This window comes from Calypte anna, chromosome Z (assembly GCF_003957555.1).
Source record: "Calypte anna isolate BGI_N300 chromosome Z, bCalAnn1_v1.p, whole genome shotgun sequence".
In the NCBI taxonomy this organism is placed as follows: domain Eukaryota; kingdom Metazoa; phylum Chordata; class Aves; order Apodiformes; family Trochilidae; genus Calypte; species Calypte anna.
The window spans coordinates 18,002,139-18,023,272 of NC_044274.1; the positions used below are offsets into that span (position 1 = coordinate 18,002,139).

Sequence of the window (21,134 nt, forward strand, 5' to 3'; positions counted from 1 at the left end):
TATTTTTCTGTTATCTGTATTGGGTTTTTTATTTCACTGCTAGCCTATTTCAAATGGGATTAGTTATTTGATTCAAAACATAAACCAACTGAAATACAAATGTAGGTTACATTTAAAGAAGTCATATCTCTTCCATGCATTAGGTGTAAAAGTAATTAAAATGCAGTGTGTGGATGTGGTAAAAGTTGAAAAGATTTTTGGGCATTTTTCATTCTGCTTTCAACTTTCAAACTGGTGCATCTTTAAATAGGAGTTTTTTCTGCTTGGTTACTGTCTGATCTTTGAAATTTTTTTTTCCTTTTAATTTGGTGATGGTAAGAAAATTTTTTTTGCCTTTTTAAAAACATTTTCTGTCTTTACAGTTGTCCATTTTCCTTAAACAGTTCTGGGAACAAAGACTTGGGCACTGGAAATCTCTCTCCCAAAGGCTGCCTTCTTCCTTGGGCGACTTTGGAAGTGAGCTGCTTAAAAGCTAGGCTTCCTGCTCAGTCCTTTCTGAATCTCACCTTTAGTTTCATCTCCTCGTTTTTCTTTTTTTCTTTCATACTAAATGTGTATCTTAGCATGTCTTTTGCTTTACCTGTATTAAAAATCAAAAGGGCTTGCAGTCCTGTCAAGTAACTAACCTTTAGGATTTCCTTAGAAGAGATCAGATTGAGGTGCTATCAGCTTGTAGAATTTTTTCTGTTTTTTCATTTTTCTTAGAGCTCCCTCTATTATTGTTATCCATCGGCTCCTCAAGAAGTAACCAATCAAACATTTAATATGTAGTATTTCAGTTGTTTGCATAACACATTGTAGTCCATAATAAATGACATAAGGTGCAAGAGCATTTCAGCTTTCATTGCTTCCCAAACTTGTTAATATTAATTGGTTTTTATATGTGTTAAAAGAAAATAGTAACCCCATGTGCATCTGCAGATCTTTAACTACAACTTGACAAATGCATAAGCATTGTGTGATAATCTAACATATTTCCTTTATTGCTTAGGTGGGTTTAATTCAGTATGCTAATGATCCCCATGTAGTGTTCAACTTGAGTACCTATCAAACAAAGGATGAGGTTGTTAAAGCAATGGAGAGAACACAACAGAAGGGAGGAGATCTGACTAATACTTTCAAAGCCATTGACAATGCAAGGTAAAACACATCAACGATTACTGTGGTGCTATTGTAATTTAACTTATGAGGCAACAGACACATCCTGAATTTCATTCCCACAGGGAGTACATATGCTTAGAGCCTCTGGGGAGGTTTTCAGTACCAGGCATAATCCTTCAGGTACATTTACAGTGCTCCATACAGAACAGCACAGGGATATGTAAGCTAGACTTGCTGAAAAGCTTGTCTTTATCCATTTAGAGTTAAATTCTACTGTACTCTAAAGTAGTTCTGGTACCCAGCAGAGCTTTTTGGGCTGTCACAGATGTCTAAACACAACACAACATCGAGCACCATGGACAAGCTTTTAGGAAATATTAAAAAAAATATATTAAAAGAAGTAAAATTTATCTAGTGATTCAGTGGTACAAATAACATTCAGATTTGCAGGTCAACTTTGATTAATGGCAGAGAAAATAAAATCATTTGTCTGTTGTCTGTTACTGCAGCTCTAGCAGTATGAAAATAGGAAATACTGAAAACAATGTTACATGTCTCTGAATATATATACAAACCAGGTCTGTTTCTCAGCAGGAAGATGCTGTTTTGCAGTTGAATCAAGGAATGCACTCTAGGCCAAAATACTGATTAGTGTATCAAATAGTCTTGAAAATCTTGTTTAGGGAAAGACTCAGTCTTCAATGGAGTCTCTATTTGCAGTAGTATTGATTAATACTCTTCCCCTTTTGTTTAAACTTGTTGGACCCAGTTTCTTGCTATACTGGTTACAAAACATTAACAGTTCTGAACAAAAAATTAAAAACAAACACCAAAACAAAAGCCAAACACCTTTTTATATATAAACGTTTGTACAAAGAAGTATTGTTTTCTCTAGAACATGCATTTCTATCAGAAATACCATTTTATCCAACTTGGTTGTTTTTTCCTACTTCGCTGACTATATTTCTGATGGCTCTTTGAGCAGTGCTTTGAGAAAAAAACTATTAGCAGCATAAATGAAAATTCTTACTACAGATTTCCAGATGAAAAGGACTACAGATGCACCTTGATCCAAGTCAGTGATGGACATTGTCTTTACAGTATATATAACTAACTGCATCCATTTTAAATTGACGTGTGATAAATGCAATGTTTTATGACAGGCAGTATGCCTTCTCACCTGAATCGGGAGGACGCCCAACAGCCACAAAAGTAATGGTTGTTGTGACAGATGGTGAATCACATGATGGCTCCAACTTGAAAACAGTGATAGGTAAATGCAATGAAGACAATATAACCAGATTTGGCATTGCTGTAAGTAGTACTATAATTATACATATAACTGCGATTTTTAAAATATTATTTTATTGTATACAAATGAAAGTGCATGTATATAATGCATGCATTTTTACACTGGTGAGATTGAAACTAGCTGAAATTGATCTTTATGAACTAGTGAAATACTGTCTTTCTTGTTGAAAAAAAACCAAACCACAACAGCATTATCTGAGCAACTTCAGTAGTTTTCTGCTTTCCCTTGGTTTATGCATTTTTCCTGTCTGAATGTTTTTGTACAGAGAAATACAGCCCAATAAGCAATTTAGTAAAATGAATGAAAATAATAAATCTTTAATATTTAGAATAATTACTTAAATTACAGAAGAAAATAGAGTAACACCCTTATCTTCTTAACTCTTCTTCTTTTGTTCTATTTTATGCTAGGTTTTGGGATACTTAATCAGACATGAACTTGATACTAAAAACTTAATTAAAGAAATCAAAGGAATTGCTAGTCATCCGACAAACAAGTATTTCTTTAATGTGTCATCTGAGGCTGCACTACTAGAAGAAGCAGGAACACTTGGAGAGCGCATTTTTAGTATAGAAGGTAAAATACTTACTGTGTCTGAAAAAATTAGGTCAGATTCTGCTAGCTGATGAACCAGGGATTTTATTTAGCTTCACCTTAGTGTAGTAATCTAAAAATGAGGGGCAGCTGGAGCTGTGGGCTACTCCCCAGGAGGGCTCTGGTTTGTGCAGGTGTTCTCCAAGCTAACGCACACTTCATGAGCCTGAGCTTCAACTTAGTTCCTGCAGTTTGTGGAAAATATTCCTCAGTGGCTGAAAATTTCAGTCAAATCCTTTGGCTTTAGATATCCACTGGGGACTTGTCCTCAGGTGCACAAATGTACTTGGCACTATTACTACCAGAGGAGGAGAGGCATATTTATGCTTGTCAGATTCACACGTGTTTTTCTGTTAATGGTAAGCAACTGTGAATTTAAAAAGCAAATCAGAAGACTAGGTTAATGATTACAGAATTGAAAAGCTAGAGTAATGCAATCTGTGTGACATCTGCCAGGATCTGTCCCTTGTATCTCCCAGAGTTCTTTGTCTACTGTTTGTAGGAAGGTGCTGTAGAGGTCACTCGGAGGCACTTTGTCCCCCCAAAAGCCAGCTTTTTAAGGGCAGATTAAGACCATGCTTGGGAGACTGGTTACCTGCCCTGAGCACTGCCAAGGGAGCTTTTCATGGCTGCAACCTTTCTCTGCTCAAGATGGAGTCTTCTCGTATTTTTCACCTCCATCTACGGTTCACCAAGCTCATGCCATTAATCAGGCCAAGGGACTGGGTTAGCTTGCCCTCCTGGTTTTATGGTACTACCATTTAGTTCTTGTTACCTGATCCCCATCCACTTCAGGAAATATTCTTGCACTTCAAAAGTACTTTTCAAAACAATTTCAACAGTTTTGTAGGTTCTATATGATAATAAAGATTTATTTGAACGTTGTGAGCATACAGTTATTAAAGCTTTTAATTTCTGTATCTTATTAGTGCTTCCTAAGGAAAAAAAGAAAAAAAAAGGAGATTAGCCCCAGCAAAAACACTGTAGAGGCTGATTTAAGACTCAGTCATCTCTATCATCATCATCATCATCTGCATTTTTTTGTTAAAAGACTCATAGCATTGTAGCTTCATTTTACCAATCTGTTCTTAAATCCTATGATTATGATACAATTCATTAGCTCTCAGATTTCCCTTTTGGAATGCTGGAAATGTTTTAGCAGAATTGGTGGATTTTGAAAAAAATAGCATAAAGTCCCCTATAGCTACACTTAGAGGCAGAAATATTCAATCTCTTTTGTGAATCTGTAGTGCTTACTATATGTGAACATTTGCTTTACCAGGTACAGATCAAGGTGATACATTCCAAATGGAAATGTCGCAGGTGGGCTTCAGTGCATATTATTCTCAAAAAGAGGTATGTGAATTTAATTATTTAATGATAGAAGAAGATATATTAACACAAACATGAATTATGAGAAGGGCAACCAAATAAGAGTAATAAAACATAAGGACAATTTTTAAAGATTTTTTTTTTTAATAGTAGAATATCAAATTATTGCCTTTTCTCATAGAATGTAAAAAAAAATCTGTTTCTAATAGGTGCTATATACCCCTAAAATGAAAAAAAAATTTAATATGTGAAGTTGGATAATAATGATTTTTGAGATGTATAAATCCATTTATTTCAGTGATCTGAGGTCATATGTAATGAAAAATGCAATTGCTCCAAGTTAATATTTTTAATAACTCAGAAAAACTGAAACCATATTGTAAAGCTGGTATATTTCTAGGCAGTCACCAAGAGGTAAATAAATAAAGTCTGGAAAGAATTAGTGTAAGATTTATAAAGTTAATAGTGTTTGTCTAAAGTGTATTTTACTTACAAATGAGAAAAAATAATAAATCAGCTATATTTTTTTTAATAATAAATTTTAAGACTATCTTGAGCAAACAGGTCCTCTGTGATTTAAGCAGTTTTTGACTGAAAATTCAGAAAGTTTCTTTCTCATAGCCCTTGAAAATGAATTAATTTTTATTTAAAAGACCTCTCCATTTGAGGTGTTTAAAAAAAAATGTAGGTTTTAATTTACCAAGCACTTGATGCTAGGTAATGGCAAAAAAAAAGAAATATTAGGGGGTTTCTTCAGGGAAATTATACATTGCTATTCTTACTGCAGTTTTGCGTAACAGCATCTCAGTTTAGTAAAGAATTGTAATAACATGAATAAACGATGTTTTTTCTATGCATAAAAGTCTTTCTGCTTTAAATATTTTCTATAATAACCCATATTAATGTGGATTTTAGATTTAACTGTTCTCTCAGGGACATCTCCTTACAATTCACTTAAAGATTGAAATTTTGTATCCTTTTTCCATCAGCTTTTGTGTGCTGTCATTGGCAGTTTTGTTGGAAAAAAAGCAGGGGGCTTTATCTCTTTTTTTTTTTTTTTTTTTTTTAACAGTGTAGATTGTCTGATCCTCAGTATTCTCAGGATCGTGAGTGCATAAAAATATAGACTTGTCAAGTCTAACCCCAGAGTGGACAGGTTTAGAAATTATCACTGTTTAAATAAACCTATTTTATCTTGTGGTGCAGTGCCCTAGGAGCTAAAGCAGTCACTTACTCTCCTACAGTAGAGAGGTGATAATCCCTCTTAATACAACAGTAAAGTCCTGTATGTAAGTGGTAACTATAAGCAGCTCCAATCAACTGCTTGCAGTAATTAGAATCACAGATTCACAGAATTCTCATGCTTGGAAAAGATCTCTCAGGTCACTGAGTCCAACTCTACACCCAGAAAAAAACACCATGCCCACTAAAGCATATCCTAAAGCACTACAATTATGTAGTTTTTTAATGCCTCTAGGAATGGTGACTCCACTGCCTCCATGGACAGCGTTTTCCAATGCCTGACTACTCTTTCAGTAGAAATTATTCCTAAGAAATTATTCCTAATATGTAGTCTAAACCTCCCCTGGCCATTTCCACTAGTCCTGTCATTATTTACTGGAGAGAGGAGGCCAAAACCCACCTCACTACAACCTCCTTTTAGGTAATTTGGAAGAGCAATAAGGTCTCCCCTCAGCCTCCTCCAGGCTACATGTTCTCTTATCCTCTCCTTATAAGACTCCTCCATACCCTTCACCAGCCTGGTTTCCCTTCTCTAGACACACTTCAACAACTTGATGCCCTTCTTGTGGTGAGGGGCCCAGAACTGAACTCAGTACTCAAGGTGCGGCCTCACCAGTGCCCAGAGTACAGGAGCACAACCATTTCCCTGTTCCTGCTGGCCACACCATTTCTGATACAGGCCAGGATGCTGGAGGCCTTCTTGGCCACCTGGGCACATTATTGGCTCATATTCAGCTGGGTGTTGGCCATCACCCGAAACATACATCAGTGCCTTAAACACAGGGATGTAGGAAACTGCATATGATAGCTTAAGCATTGCTTACACTTTTTCTGAAATAGGTAGATCTGTAATGTTTATTTTTGGGTTTTTTTTTTAAAGGATGTTCTGCTGCTGGGTGCTGTTGGGGCCTATGACTGGAGTGGAACAGTAGTTCAGGAGTCTTCAGACAGAGTCACAACCTTTCCAAGCCATGTGTTTGAGAAAATTCTACAGGACAGAAATCATAGCTCTTATTTAGGTAAGGGACTGAAATACAAATATGACAATGCACCAAACCTTTATTAACATACTAAAGAATTTGGAAAATTCTGCTCTAGCCAGATTTCTGTTAACAACTGATTTAAAAGTATAAAAAGAATTTTGTATCTAGAAAGATTTTATGTACCGGTGAACAGTTAGTTGAATGAAATCTTTATTGTATTTTAAAAGTCATTCGCATATCAGTCTGCTAAGCTGAGAAAAAATAGGCTTTGTCACAGAGATGTAAGAAATCATGGGATTTGAAAAGGCTGCTAGTATATCATACCGATAATTCTCTATCTTCTGTCTGTATACCTGTATATACTTCCCCAATTACGGGAAGATGAGAAGCTGCTCACCTTGCTGTCATTTCATCTGTGCTTGCTCTTTTCTTGGCCTTTTCCAGTTCATTTTATCATTTTAGGAAGGTCTTATTTATAGCCCACATATATTTTCTGGCACATGTTTTTGTGACCCTTTTAAAGCCACCCAGCTTGTCTTCTCATTTCGTGTAAATATCTTCTGCAAACTTGCAACATGCCTGCTCTGGTAGTTAACAGCAGAATAATGCCATCGCATTAAGCACACATGACTTCCTTATCATTAAAGTTATTGAATGAGATAATACTTTTGTAATTAACATGCTCTTTTTTCTGTGGCTTAGTATTACTTGTATCCAGCACAGTGAATAAATCTAAACCTAAGCTAATGAGCACTAGCTCTTTAGCATGTGTGACATCTTCAGATTTTCTAATACTCTGATTTCTACAATAATTACTAAAAGGTCAGATTATTTCCCTTCAGCACTTCTCCACAAAGCACTTTCTAGGGTATTGGCTTTAGTCTATTTGGAGCAAAAATACTTTGTTGCTTTTTCTGTCCCTTCATTTCCTTTCCACCTCCTTTTGTTCACCACTAAGAGCTCTCACGCCAGCTCTGTCTCAATAGCTTCAGGGAGCTTAAGCGGACAGGCTGCTAGCAGATCACAGCTTGCTAGGTCAGCCTCTGTAGTCCACTGCACCCTATCACTTCAAATGGCTCTTATGGTGTATTGATTATGAAAGTGGGGACTTAATTTGCAGAAAAAAAATCTTCTTGTTGCTTGTTGAACTTCTATTTTCCAATAATTTTCTCTCCCTATAAAAAGAGTGATTGAAAACAAATCTAAATTAGTCTGAAATATGTAAGAACCAGGGCATAAATAAACCTTTTAGACTGGGCTCCTTATGTTGTCCTGCAGCTTGCCGAAGACTACATGTTCTGCCCAGTCACTGGGATTTTGTTATTCAGTTTAAACTACAGTCTTTATAAAGGGTGATTTTGTTTTTGTCTATTGAAATAAATTTGCTGTAATTAAACCGAAGTAAAATTAAACTAATGTAAAATATGTAATAATGCTTGCTTTGTGGTGCTCATACATGTTTAAAATACTTGCAGGTATTAAAAGACATTTCCTGAAAGCAAATAATGTTTGAATAATGGGAATGAGGATTAAAATGTTCAAAGTAGTCAGTCAACCTAAGCTCTTCAGCTGACAAGCTATTAGTGTAGCCTGTTGTAGTCAGCCAATACACTGGGTCGTGTTTTAATGAACTGTGGGAAAATACACTGTAAACTTTGCAGAAGCTAGGTGTTCCTTCACAGCTTGGAGGCTGGCTCAAATGTTCATATCATGTTTCTCTTTATTTCTTCATTCAAAAGATACTCTTTGCATCTTTTTCCTATCTTCTTCACAAGCATTGCATTTTTGTGATCTTTGTTTTACTGAATAGGCTAAACTGTTGTACCAGGGTATTCTGCAAACCTGCTTCAACTTGATCTGTGGGTCATTGTTTTCTCCAGACGACTATTGCAAATTTTACGTGTGTGTGACAGCTTAACTTCCCATCTAGAAGAATCATTCTCTGTGACTAACATACCAGATTGACTAATCCTCTGTGGCTTTATGGATAACCAACTGACAGTGTGTAGTTAATGGTCTCTCACACATGTTATTTGTTGGCTTGTCTCCCCAGGTTATTCTGTTGCTGTTCTCTCAACTCAGAGCTCCATCTATTTTGTTGCTGGTGCACCAAGATCTAACTACACTGGCAGAGTAGTGGTTTATGATGTTGACAGCAATGGTAATATTGCAATTGTGCAGTCCCAGAGAGGCGAGCAGGCAAGTATATTTTGGTCCTGAACACAGATTTTGAAGGCATCTGTTTTTAGTGAAACTGCAGTAAATTGCAATTCATTTGTTCTGAAAAATTCTTCTTTCTTACAAGGCATTTAGAATTCAATTGAAGTTTTCTCTGCTACTAGACTATTTCAGTGACATTAACTCTTAACAGTATTTTAGGAAGTCATCCAATTAGTGGTAAAAGATGATATACAAAGCTTCTTAATATATCATTCTTTCAGCACTTCTAAATGGGAGAGACTCAGTGAGCCCCACTCTGAGAGTTTGTGAAGTAGATGACATCAGGAGACATTGGAATACTAATTTTCTTGTTCTCCATTTGAAAAAGAGAAGCAAGTTTAGATACTTTAATTTTGTTTTATTATGACACAAGTCTAAGAGTAAATCAGAGATTGGGTAGTTCTGTGTGCAGAGTTGTTTACTAACAAATAGACTTCCCATAGCCTATTCTCTGTTTGCATCCCATGATGATTCAGCGCCACCCAGCAACTAAGTCTCACACAGCTACTCCCTCACTATCCCAAAGTGATAGGGCAGAGAATCAGAAAAATAAAAGTGAGAAAATTTATAGGTAATGATAAAGACAGTTTAATAGGTAAAGCAAAAGCCTCACATTCAAACAAAACAAAACAAAACAAAACAAAACAAGGAATTCATTCACTGATTCCTGTTGGCAGGCAGGCTGTCTGCAGGAAAGCAGGACTCCATCACATGGACTGGCTACTTGGGAACTCCATCACTCCAAACATTCCCCCATCCTTCCTTCATCCTCCAGTTTTACATGCTGAGCATAGTGTCGCATGCATATGATGTCACAGCATGATGTCTGGCATATCCCCCTTGTCAGCTGTCCCAGCTGTGCCCCTCTCCCAACTTCATGTTCACCCCCAGCCTGCTTGCCAGTGGGGTGGGGTAAGAAGCAGGAAACTTGACTCTGAGTAAGCATTTCTGAGCAAGAGCTAAACCTGCTCTCTGTTATCAACACCATTCCCAGCACAAACTCAAAGCATTGTCCATACCAGCTAGTATCAATAAAATTATCTCTCTCCCATTGAAAACCAGTTGTATTGCTGAGTGGTAGCCATAGGAGCCATAGGAGAAGCTACTGGGCAGAAAAAGTGAACACATGATAAGGGTATGATTCTTCAGACACTGGAGAGCATTATATAGTCATTTCATTCCAATGGGCAGTTTCATTCATTAGTATCGGAGTATTTCTGGGTGTATATTTTCTGAGTTAGGTGCTAAAACATAATTCTTTAGAAAATCCACATACAAACACAACTCATTGATGATTTCAGATTGGCTCCTACTTTGGTGGTGTGCTGTGTTCAGTGGATGTTAACAGGGATTCTGTGACAGATGTGCTGCTTGTGGGTGCACCGATGTTTATGAATGACCTGAAGAAAGAAGAAGGCAGAGTGTACATGTTTTCCATCACAAAGGTAAGAATGGCACTACGGCAAAGTGGAATCACCTTTCTGTGTCCATTCGTGCTGTGTTGGTATTTCAGATTACAGCTGGAGGGATTTACTGTTGTTCCCTGGACTACAGTTTTTCCTAGGAAAAAACAGTCCAAACTGCAATAGTATTTAGTGGCAGTCTCTGTTCTGTTAGACCAGAGAGCTCTGGCCCCACAGCCAGCTGGTGCCACAGGATAGCTTCTTTAAAGCAGACAGGCCACATGCATGCTGGAAAGCTTTTGGCCCTGGATCTTTTCAGGGCCTCTAAATCGCTATCCCGTGTATCTTTTTCAAAGTGTTAGAAATATTTTAAGTGCTATTTTTTGTAATGAGAAATGGAGCATATTCTTTTCCTGGGGTGTGGCATAAGGGCAGAGGTAAATGGTGCCAAGCCTGCCTGGTTAGAGGGCTGTGGATGGAGCCCTTCTCATTGCAATCTCACTGATTCTGCTTTTCAGGAGCAGCTGCAAACTTTCTGCTGAACTATTTGTATGTGTAATCTAGGAATAAGCCAGCTGGAACTGACCAAAGTGGAGTAAATAAGCAAGCTATTAGCTAAGAACTATTAGTGACCAGGGGTCTGCCACTCTACCTGGCTCCCCAGTCCTGCTGTTAGGCACTGTCCTAGGCATTGTGCACAAGTATAACACCATTTCTGTGAAAAGCATACCTCAAGTCTTTTGCTGATTAACTGTTTGCCATTTGATTTTGATTTGATGCCTACCTAACAGAATTCCCAAAACGGTTCTAATAAATGCTCTTCTGCCAGTTTTCTGCATTGTTCCATAGACATTCACACTGGATGCTTCCTATTACTTGTGTTGTCTGTCTTGATCAGTGAAGCTATGTTATTTGTCTGATGGTTGAATGATCATGGGGTTTTATTCAGAACTGTAGTAGGTGTCTTTAGGATATCTGTACTAACAGTCCTGAAGCCTCTGGCATTTTTTAACAGTCTATCAAACAATCATTGGTTGTCTGAATTTGCAAAGTAATACCTGCCATCCATCAGAGCAAATAGCAAATGGCCTTTAAATTCCAATCAACTAAACAGAGAGGAAGGACTGTCCTCCTCAGCTGTATGTCACAATCAGTTCTTCCTAGAGCAACAGAGAACTGCACTGTAATGCAAATACAAGGTAGATGGAGGTGCTGGAAGGAGTACTGTTGGAAGTTGACATTGGTTTATGTGACTGGAATTAAACATGAAATACAAAAGAAAACAAAAGTAAAGGAACTTTTATTCTTGTTTTGAAAACTGAATAAATTGGAATATTATCCTTATAACATTAGTCTTTGTCAAATGTTAGGTTTAAAATTATGTAAAAATTAAGAATAAGGAATTTTTTAAATTTTTATTTTCTAGAGAACCTGGCTCTGTGCAATTTGCCTGTGTTGTGCAAGTAACACTTTCCTAATAATTTTTAATAAATAACTTGGCTGGTATTTCCAAATTTCAAGCACAGCATGATAACAGGTTTAAGATGCGAGCAGTATTTGCCAGAAAGTTCAATCTAAGCTAGTGTAAATGTAATCATTTAATTCTAGAGATCTCCAATCTTTCTTCCTTCATTGGCACTGGAAAGGTCAGGAGTTTAGCATTTGGACACATGTTTTTTGCATTAGTTTAGTTAGGAAATTCCATTTCTGTTTCAAAGAATTATGTCCAGTTACATAATTTCCATTCCCTCTGCATAAAACTGGCAATCCAAAACTGGAAACTGTATTTTTCAATGTATTGTGAAACTTTCAGAACAGTCAGATGAGGACAGTGAGAACATTTAAGCTTCATACATATGGTTATATTTGCCGTTAGTTCTTTGCATAGTATGGTTTAATTTTGCTGTGTAATGCTTGCCAGGACTCTGAGACATAATGCAAACTGAATGGCCAATACAATAGAGAAAGAATTCAGGGCTGAGCAGTCCAAGGGAATGTACTGGAAAACAAAACCAAAAAACAATGCACATAGATACTGCTCCTGTGTCTAATCTGGTGCAATGATAGCTCTGGTTTTGCTTTTTGTTCCTTTTCCTTTTTTAAAGGGAATTTTGGCTCAACAAGAACTCTTGGAAGGTCCACAGGGATCAGAAAATGCTCGCTTTGGATCATCAATAGCAGTGCTTGCAGATATTGATTTGGATGGCTTTAATGATGTTGTAATAGGTGCACCACTGGAAAACCAAAACTCTGGAGCAATTTACATTTACAATGGATTTCAAAAGACTATACGTACCAAATCTTCACAGGTAATTAACATCATTGCATAATGCTGTACTCAATGCCTTTAGAACTGATAGAGTTAAACAGAAGAATGTTCTGTCTTGAAACTGGCTGCTTGTTCATCCTCTTAAAGGAGTACTCTTATTCTCATGGCTTATTTCAGGTTTTGTGTTTCTCCACACTTCAGGTGTCAGCCTGCCCTGGTTGATGTGGTGCTTGTAACAAGCATACGGAGGAAAAGAACTTGCAAGAGGCTTCATGTCAGCCTCTTACAATTTTTGGTGCTTGCATTTTTAACACCCATTATTCAGGAATTTAGGGTTGATGTACCACAATCAGCCACAGCTCTTTAAACTGTAAATATGATGTATTAAAGGAAAAGACCTTCAAGAGTCTTTGCACATCCTGTATGCCAATAGAATGGTAATTTCAGTGTCACTGTCTCTGCACTTTCTGATTGCAGAAAGTATTTGTTAGATGTCCTGTTAAGCTTCCTATTCATTGAGTTGCTCAATGTGAGATGGAAAAAGTTTCCAGTAAGTACTAGCTGGCATACAACAGTCAGTTGATCTACTCCCAAGACAGAAAAATCTAGTCCATTGTCTGCTCCAACAGGGGAGGGAAAAGTACTTAAAAGCATCTGAGAAAATGTCCACAAAAGCATTTTGTTTAAGTAATTCATCTCTTGTAGAGGGAATATCGGTGAAAATCTATTGCTCAGACTGCTGTCTACAGGCTTAAGCATGCTTGTGGCAGACTCAGTAACCAAACTCTCTTTCCCAGAAAATTTTAGGATCGGATTCTGCTTTTGGACAACAGCTCCAGTTCTTTGGAAGATCAGTAGATGGCCATCGAGACTTAGATGACAATGACATTACTGATCTATCAGTTGGTGCTGATGGAAATGTGGTTCTGCTATGGTTGGTAAACTGTTTTAGGAAGGAACACTTAATGATTTAGATGCAAGTTGAACATTTGGTTAATTAAAGAGAAAAAAACCAAACAAACCAAAAAGCTCTTTCATTCTTTGTCTTCAGAGCTAACACACTTCATCACTGCTATTATAGCTAGGTGAAAAAACAGCGTTAGGCTAAGCATGTCTCATCAAACCATCAAAAGCCAGGGCAGTGTGGGGGCAGAAGCTGGGTGGCAGGGGCTCCTGGGAGGGATCTGGCCAGGGATGGGGAGGGCCAGGAGACTTTCCTGTCTATTGCTGGTGTACAGGTGTGATGCCCAGAGAAAAGGGGTAGCAGCAGGCATCAGGGCAATTTTGGAGAATGTTTTTAACACAAGATTGTCCTTCAGTAGCCACAGTATATTTTTGATAGCTGAGCCTGAGATGAATTAATCCACTTCCCACATGACCTGCATGACCTTTACAGGCTGGTAGGCTGCGCTGGGTGAGAGAGTTGTCCTGCAGGGGAAGGACAGGGAGCAGTCAGAGAGCTGGCACCCATTTCTGGCAAGAAACACATCTTTGCTGGAAAGTGGCCTTTGCCAGAGCAATCTAAGTACTTTCTCAAAATAAAGAAGAAAGGCTTTGCAGAATCCAAATTTTCTGCCTCCCTAAGAACTGTATATTTCCCAGTAGATCCTTGAGGAGCTACATTAAAATGCAGCTTGCTTTCCTATCTGTCGCCTTGTCTTCTTGCCTTAGGGTCCCCATTGTATGAAGAAAAACATCACTGAATTGCTGCTCTTCCCATAATGAAAAAAGATTATTAAAACTGAAGGGTCAGTTTGAATGTTTGGCCCACAACAGAACTGCTGCTGGTACTGGTGGGACTTGCATTAAGAAAAATTATGCTCCTTCTAGTACCATCATTTATTTAGATTTGATTAATGAGAATGCTCATTTTTCTTTCACTCTGGCATTTGGTCTGATTAATGAGTTTCACTTTTGATTAAAGTGTTTGGTTTTACATGCAGGGTTCCTTTGAAACTGTTCTTCAAAATCTTAATTAATTACAGGAAAGTTGTTTTTCTGAAAAATATGAATTAAAATGAAAAATTATCCTTCTTTGCCTTTCCATAGGAGCTCAGTGCCTTCTCTAAAAGAGCAGAAGAATGTTAGTTATTGGGAAAACAGGACAAGGGCTTTGTTCTCTGTTATCTTAAGGGAAGGTTTACAGCATTAGGGTTAAGACATTGATTATCCATTAATTTTGACACTAAACTAATAATTTATTGTCATTACTGAAAGCTACTGTATCAACAAATTGACTTTTATGCAAGGAAAAATAATTTTGCTACTGCCATTAAAAATTGGGACCCAAGAAAATCTATGTTACATTTATAGATAGTAATAGACAACAGCTTCTGTATTACCCAGTGCTGTTAAAAAATTACTTGTAACCTTTTAAAAATATTTTTCAGGTCACAAAGCATTGCAAATGTGTCCATAATTGCCTCATTTAAACCTGATAAAATCAGTCTGCTGAACAAGAACACAGAAATAACTGTAAAAATATGTTTTCAGGCTACATTTAGACCTGCTAAGAGAAATAATCAAGTGGGTAAGAGTATTTCAATGACTTGTCTTAACTTAATTTCTTCAGAAGTCCATTATTCAAATGTGAAGTTGAAATTCTAAAGATACATTTGACTGAGTGCCAAGAAAGGCAAAATCAGTATTAAAATTAAGTGCTTGAGAAAGATTTTTTTCAGACCTTCTTTCATCACTGGTTCCATAATCTTTGAAAAATGGGAGGGAGAGTTATATTCTTACTGTTCAACAAACTCCATAAAGTGTGATTACTGAGAAGCTGATTTGTTTCAACGACAGTCTGTAGACTTTTCTTCTCTCTTCAGAAAAAAGACCTAAAAAATGTCCATTGGCTCAATTCAGTCCTAAGTGGGGAATAGCTTTTCCTTTCAGAGGACAGGAGAGCACCAAATATTTCTGAGACCAGCACTGGCCTCTCATAAAGCTATTTTGTTGAACATCATAGATAACACCAATTGGACAGTTTCAGTGTCTTTAAGTACTCTGTGACTGTGACCCATAAAGTAACAGCAAACTTCCACCACTTCTTTGTCATAATTTGGAGAGAAGTCATAAATTAATATTTGATTGATGAGAAGATGCATATTCTTCACAATCTCAAGAGTTCAGGAATATTGTTGCAAGGCCCTTTTATCTAGTGTAATCCTGGCCCTGCTGACTGGCTTCTTGCCTGAGCTGCAGGCTTACACATTTGCCATGGAGACTGGATAGATTGTCATTTAATGTGCTTTCTGTGGATGAGAATTTACATCAGGATTTAAAGCTGTTTAACTGCTTTGGAAAACAAAAGAGGAAATTTTTTTCAGTTGCAGACTGCTCTGTGTTTAACAAAGAAAAAAAGTGAAATATTTATTGGGGTTTGGAAAGTCTGGTTACTCTGTAAAGTTGAGCATAGTAACAAGATCATAGGCAAAAAATGTACTGTTATTCTTCTTGTAGCTATAAAGTACAATGCAACATTGGATGCAGATCTCCAAGCCTCTAGAGTGACTTCTAGAGGACTGTTCAAAGAAAATAACGAAAGGTACATGCAGAGGGACCTTGTGGTACGTCATAACAACTGTGTTCATGATGTCTTCAGTGTACAGGTAAGCAAAATTGGAATCAGCCTTATGTGAAAAAGCTTACCAGAGGAAGATGTTGATGAATATTATGTCTTTAAGATCATTTTCATGCATGACATACTCAATGATACACATTTCTCAAATCCCCATTTCTCCAATGCAAAAATACTTGGTAAGAGTCTAATTTCAAGGAAAATAATAACTGTCAAATTAAGCACAGATTTTTAGGCAAGAAGAGGCAATTTACTAATTAGGTAATTCAGTCTGACATAACACAGAGGCCATAGTCCATAGTTTCAATAGATTTTCATTTCTCTCTGTAGATTCTGATGTAAGAACTAAATACATTCATGCAAATGGTTTCTCTCAAACTAACATTACTGGTGCATTCTAGGTAAACACCTAGGAAATCAGTAAAAAGCAAGCCTTCTTTCTCTAGAAACAAAGACTAAATACAGCCCTGAGAATTCCCTTAGGCCCCCTGCATGATGCTAAGTAAGGTGGAGGACTTTAATTCCTTCTTTTCTTTGCAGTGCAAGTATCTTTGACTTGTTGGTGACATTTAGTCATGTGGTGGAGTCATGAGCCATAGGGCTTGAAGAGTATTCATCCAGTAATAAGAAAAAGGGGAGCCATCAGGTTCATTGTGTTTTGGTGTGACACAGGCCCAGCCGCTCTCTGTAATGGTAAAGCAGAGTGGATTAGGAATTCCAACCTCTGCAGCCAGTTGGAATCAAGGCCACCTGGTGGTGGGTTTTGAGGATCAGCTTCTGCAGCTGCAGAGAATCTGTATGTTCCTTAGCCCTAAAAGTGAGTGTGATTAATGAAGTCTCCAGGACTACTAGGAAAAGTAGTTTTATCATGAAATTGGCACTAGAAGCTCTTTAGGAAGACAAGCCCACACTAGTCAATCTCAAAAAGCTATTTCAGTCAAGAAATTAAGCTTTAAACTGTTTTTCTTTAGAGCAAGTATGATTTTACTTACTGCACGTTCTCAATGTACAGCAGAATTATCAACCTTACCTGTGCTGTGTTGACAACTATTATCTGAACCATATGTTTTACAGGAACCTTCTGATTCAGTGAATTCACTTAGTTTGCGCATTGACATTGGCCTTAAAAATCCTGGCTCCAGCCCTGTCCTTGATATATATTCTCCTACGTCTGTGGCCTATAGTGTAAGTATACAGACTTAGCAAAAAACATATGGCTATACACGTGTCCATAATGTGTGGCCCCCACAAGTCCAAAAGAGGTACATGCCAATGAAAACTGGTGTAAAGTCACAGAGCTGAAAGCAAGCACCTGGGGGGTGTCCCGTGATTCCTTTAATACCTGTCTATTGCATGAGCTTGCTCATACACACACATCAACCACCATGGCACAAGAAGTGTGTTGGTTGAGCCATTTCACTGATGATGTGAACTTCTAGTTGGTAGCAAAGATGAGCTGGTTTAGGTTAGTTTATCCTACAATAAAAGAGTCCATGAAGGAGAGATGGAACCCCTTTGATTTTATCACATTTGTTGTGGCTTAACAAGAACCTGTATGCAGCATTCTTACAGATCAATTCAGACGTAGTAAAATGTTACTTAGTTTTAACTTGTTCATGTGCCAGAGTTTTTAATGCTCTTCAGGGGGATTTTTCTTATCAGCAAATCAAGAATGTGCTTCACCTCAATGGTGTTTGCACTCTGCTGTCTGTAGACAATTTTAAAGTTGAGCCCTGTCATTCAGGAAATGTTTTGGGGTTTTTTTATAGATTCCATTTATTAAAGACTGTGGTGAAGATGAACTTTGTATCTGTGATCTTGTTCTGAGTGTTCAGCGGAAGGCAGATGATGGGTAAGGATGGAATCAGTGGAATTGTTGGGATCGGTTGTTAAGTTTTCAGCAGCTGGTTTGTCTGTAGGCTTTGGAAGAATTTCTAGATGACAATGCATTTTTCATTCAACATCTATTTAGAAACAGCAGGGACAAAAAAGCAGTAAAATATCTGTCTAAATAATTTACCAAAGAAAAAGAAGCATGATAAGAACACAGATATAGATGTAGGGCTCTCATTAGCTTAGACAAACCCAAATTTTAATACCTTAGGGCTGAGGACATGGTGAGTATTCAGAATAGTGTCTGGCTGATTGCTGTAGGGAAAAGGAGCACACTGGAGAGCAGAAGCAGCTGCAGCAGCTGTCTTGGTCCCTCCTATGGAGAGCAGTGAGGATCCTGCATCACACTGTGCCACCAGGGAGCCAAAGTCAGCCATGCAGGCAGCACATATTCCAAGTCCATACACAGATATATGCATATACATACAGCATGTGGAGAGATGGAGCTGCCTCATCCTGCAACTGCCATCTGGATCTGCCACCCACTGTCCACCCATCTTCCCACTAGGATAAAGCCCTTGAAAATCCAACAAAGTGATTTTGAACAGATGTAATCGAGGTCTTGAACTTTGAGAAGACACTAATTCCATTTGTTTCTTAAAAAACGCCATCACAGAGTTTCTTATGTCAAAGGGTTTAGAAAACACAGCTTTTTAGCCTGTAGAGTGTAGGAAATGTCTTGCTGTGCTTGTTATTTGTTGTTGGCTACAGGCAATACATTTTCATGATCCACAGCTGCTCTAGTACCTCTGTTTACAGCAATGGACTTTATTTTCCAACAGCAAACAGCAGTTCATTGTCAGCAGCAAAACCAGAAGACTAACATTCAACGTGAAACTGAGAAATAAAAAGGAAAATGCATATAACACCAGAATCCAGGCTACATTTTCAGACAACTTGTTTTTTGCTTCATCATCTTTACCGGTATGTGATACTCAACCTCACTGTTTCTGTTGCTGCCACTGATTTTTGAGGTTCTTAGAGAATTATTTTTTTTTTAATTCATAGCAGTGCCTGTCCCAGGAAAGACTGTGTGTATGAATTTCTCCCTGTTTATTTTCTTGCATATCAGAATTATTCCCTTTGGCATATCCGTTTATTTAGGTCAAGGAGAGACACTGTCAACTCAGCATAAAAGTTGGCAACCTGTTGAGTTTGACCTCAGCGTAAGTCAGTAATCTTTTCTTCACCTCAGGCCTTGGCTCCCACATCTTCTGCTTGACTCCCAGTAACATACCTGAATGTCGTTGCTGTGCCATAGTGAATTTGTATTTGATAAATCAAGCATGCAGCATTGATGATGCAGTCTTAAAGTACAAACCTTGGATCTAGAAATAATGTTACTGCCAAGGTTATGTGTTCCAGCTAGACAGTTAATCAGATTGAAATGATTGCTATACCAGCAGCAATCTGTTTCTTAGAAAAGGGAAAATTATACATACTGTTTTGGGGAATGCAGTCTATCTATAATCTCAACTCTTGTTCCCGAACAATTCATGAAGGATGAAATCCAGACTTCAGAGCTTGGCTTATGTGGTCAGGCTGCTACTGGAGAGGTGCGTGATAATCCTAGGGGTGAAACCCAGAGCAATCCATATACTGAAGAGAGAGGAGGGATAGGAGCATTCATCACTGCCCAAGAGGAGCATTTTCCTGAACAATGAATTGGCAGAAGCACTCTACACAGCGCTTAGGGTGCTCCTCTACCTCCCCATCCTGTTGTGCAGCAAAATTACTCATTCCAGTCATGCCAAAAGACCACACTGGAGCTAGGACATTATTTTGCTTTAAAAGCCCATTTGCTTAGAAATATTTAAGCCTGGAAGTGAAGTTTTTGACCAAAAATGCGCCTTCTTCAAAGCAGGAAAAAAAGCATAAGTTGAGAATGTATGGGAGTTTTGGGTTGTTTGGTTGGGGTTTTTTTGTAGCATAATTCATGAATGGTAAATGTCTGCTAGGGATGCTTGTAACACAAGACAATACATTTTAATGAATTCTTTTCTAAGTGATGATAACTAGGCATGTTCTACGAGTTTGTCCTTGATGTAGGGCAATGCCATGCTAAATATTCAGCAAAGTAGTAAATACTCTTATGCATTGTAGATTTTCCTACAAAAAAATACTATGATTTTCCTTCTGCATTCAGTGAGAGTACTTAACTAGGTCCCAGGTCACATAAATATGTCTTTAAAAGTTCTGAAAAATACTGAAAAAAAAAAAGTTCTGAAAAAAAACCAAAAAAGCACCACAGGAGTTAATGCTGGTGGTGACCTGTACTCTTTAGTCTGTATTTCTTCTTCCAAGGCCAGCATACAATTCTGACAAGATCATTACACATCACAGGAAACTGAATGGGACTGGTGCTTGTCCCACCTTTCTCCAGCCCCTCTCCTCACTATACCTGTGCATCACCCATCTGCTGCATCTCTAGGTATTAATGCACAACACCTCTTTGTACTACTTAGTGTAATACACGTTGTGTTGAAGACAGAGATGGAAATTTGTCTCTGCTTTTTCAAAACCTGATGTTAACGTAGCTTTTCTCACTGTTTTCTCTGCAGAGTGATGGGACTGAAGTCTCGTGTCAGACAGGAACAGCACAAAGTACAGTCATTTGCCAAATAAGCTATCCTGTTTTCAGAACAGGGCAACAGGTAAAACTTTTAATGATACCCAAAAGCTTTGTTGTTGTTATTTCACTCTAAGTCTGCATTTAGTCCTGGTGAGGAATTTTTATATGTGGCAACAGTTAACTTCTTTTTGAGTTTGAGTATCATTAAAAGCAGAAAAAAGGACTAAACTTTTGTGACTACCTGTCAGAATAAAAGTAAAAAGGTTCTCAAAACACATTTGTCCTTGCCCATAGCTTTGGAGGTTGAAGGCTGAGGGCAGATGCAGGGGCCATTTCCAGTTAAACCCCTCCTGCTGCTTGAACCTGGGGCAGCTCCCTCTCCTACTCTCTGAAGCTCATCTCTCTTAAGAAAGCAGTATTGCTCTGAGAGGAGATGGGTGGCCCACACAGCTCTAGGACAGATTGTATATCCTTATTTCTAATACATTCTGTAAATCTCAGGATATCCATGGTTTTATGGAACTTGATTTTTTATTCCTCAAGGGCAAACAGAAATAGGCTTCTAGCCTCCAACACAAACAAGTGGAGCAGAAAGAAATTTGATAAAAAAGAATAGAAACATGACATTTTGGGGTG

The 21,134-nt window shown here is 37.8% G+C and overlaps 1 protein-coding gene across 1 annotated transcript in view; it reads left to right on the forward strand.

The window, feature by feature from the left end:
* Window positions 1-21,134, forward strand: part of ITGA2 (integrin subunit alpha 2) — a 68,130-nt gene that overhangs the window by 34,260 nt on the left and 12,736 nt on the right. The window contains exons 7-21 of the mRNA XM_030467085.1: window positions 992-1,140; window positions 2,265-2,415; window positions 2,824-2,989; window positions 4,290-4,363; window positions 6,462-6,600; window positions 8,618-8,763; window positions 10,086-10,229; window positions 12,293-12,496; window positions 13,254-13,390; window positions 14,847-14,986; window positions 15,916-16,064; window positions 17,108-17,218; window positions 17,803-17,885; window positions 18,709-18,850; window positions 20,488-20,580. Coding sequence (XP_030322945.1) covers window positions 992-1,140; window positions 2,265-2,415; window positions 2,824-2,989; window positions 4,290-4,363; window positions 6,462-6,600; window positions 8,618-8,763; window positions 10,086-10,229; window positions 12,293-12,496; window positions 13,254-13,390; window positions 14,847-14,986; window positions 15,916-16,064; window positions 17,108-17,218; window positions 17,803-17,885; window positions 18,709-18,850; window positions 20,488-20,580 — 2,028 coding nt within the window. The remainder of the gene's footprint in view (window positions 1-991; window positions 1,141-2,264; window positions 2,416-2,823; window positions 2,990-4,289; window positions 4,364-6,461; window positions 6,601-8,617; window positions 8,764-10,085; window positions 10,230-12,292; window positions 12,497-13,253; window positions 13,391-14,846; window positions 14,987-15,915; window positions 16,065-17,107; window positions 17,219-17,802; window positions 17,886-18,708; window positions 18,851-20,487; window positions 20,581-21,134) is intronic.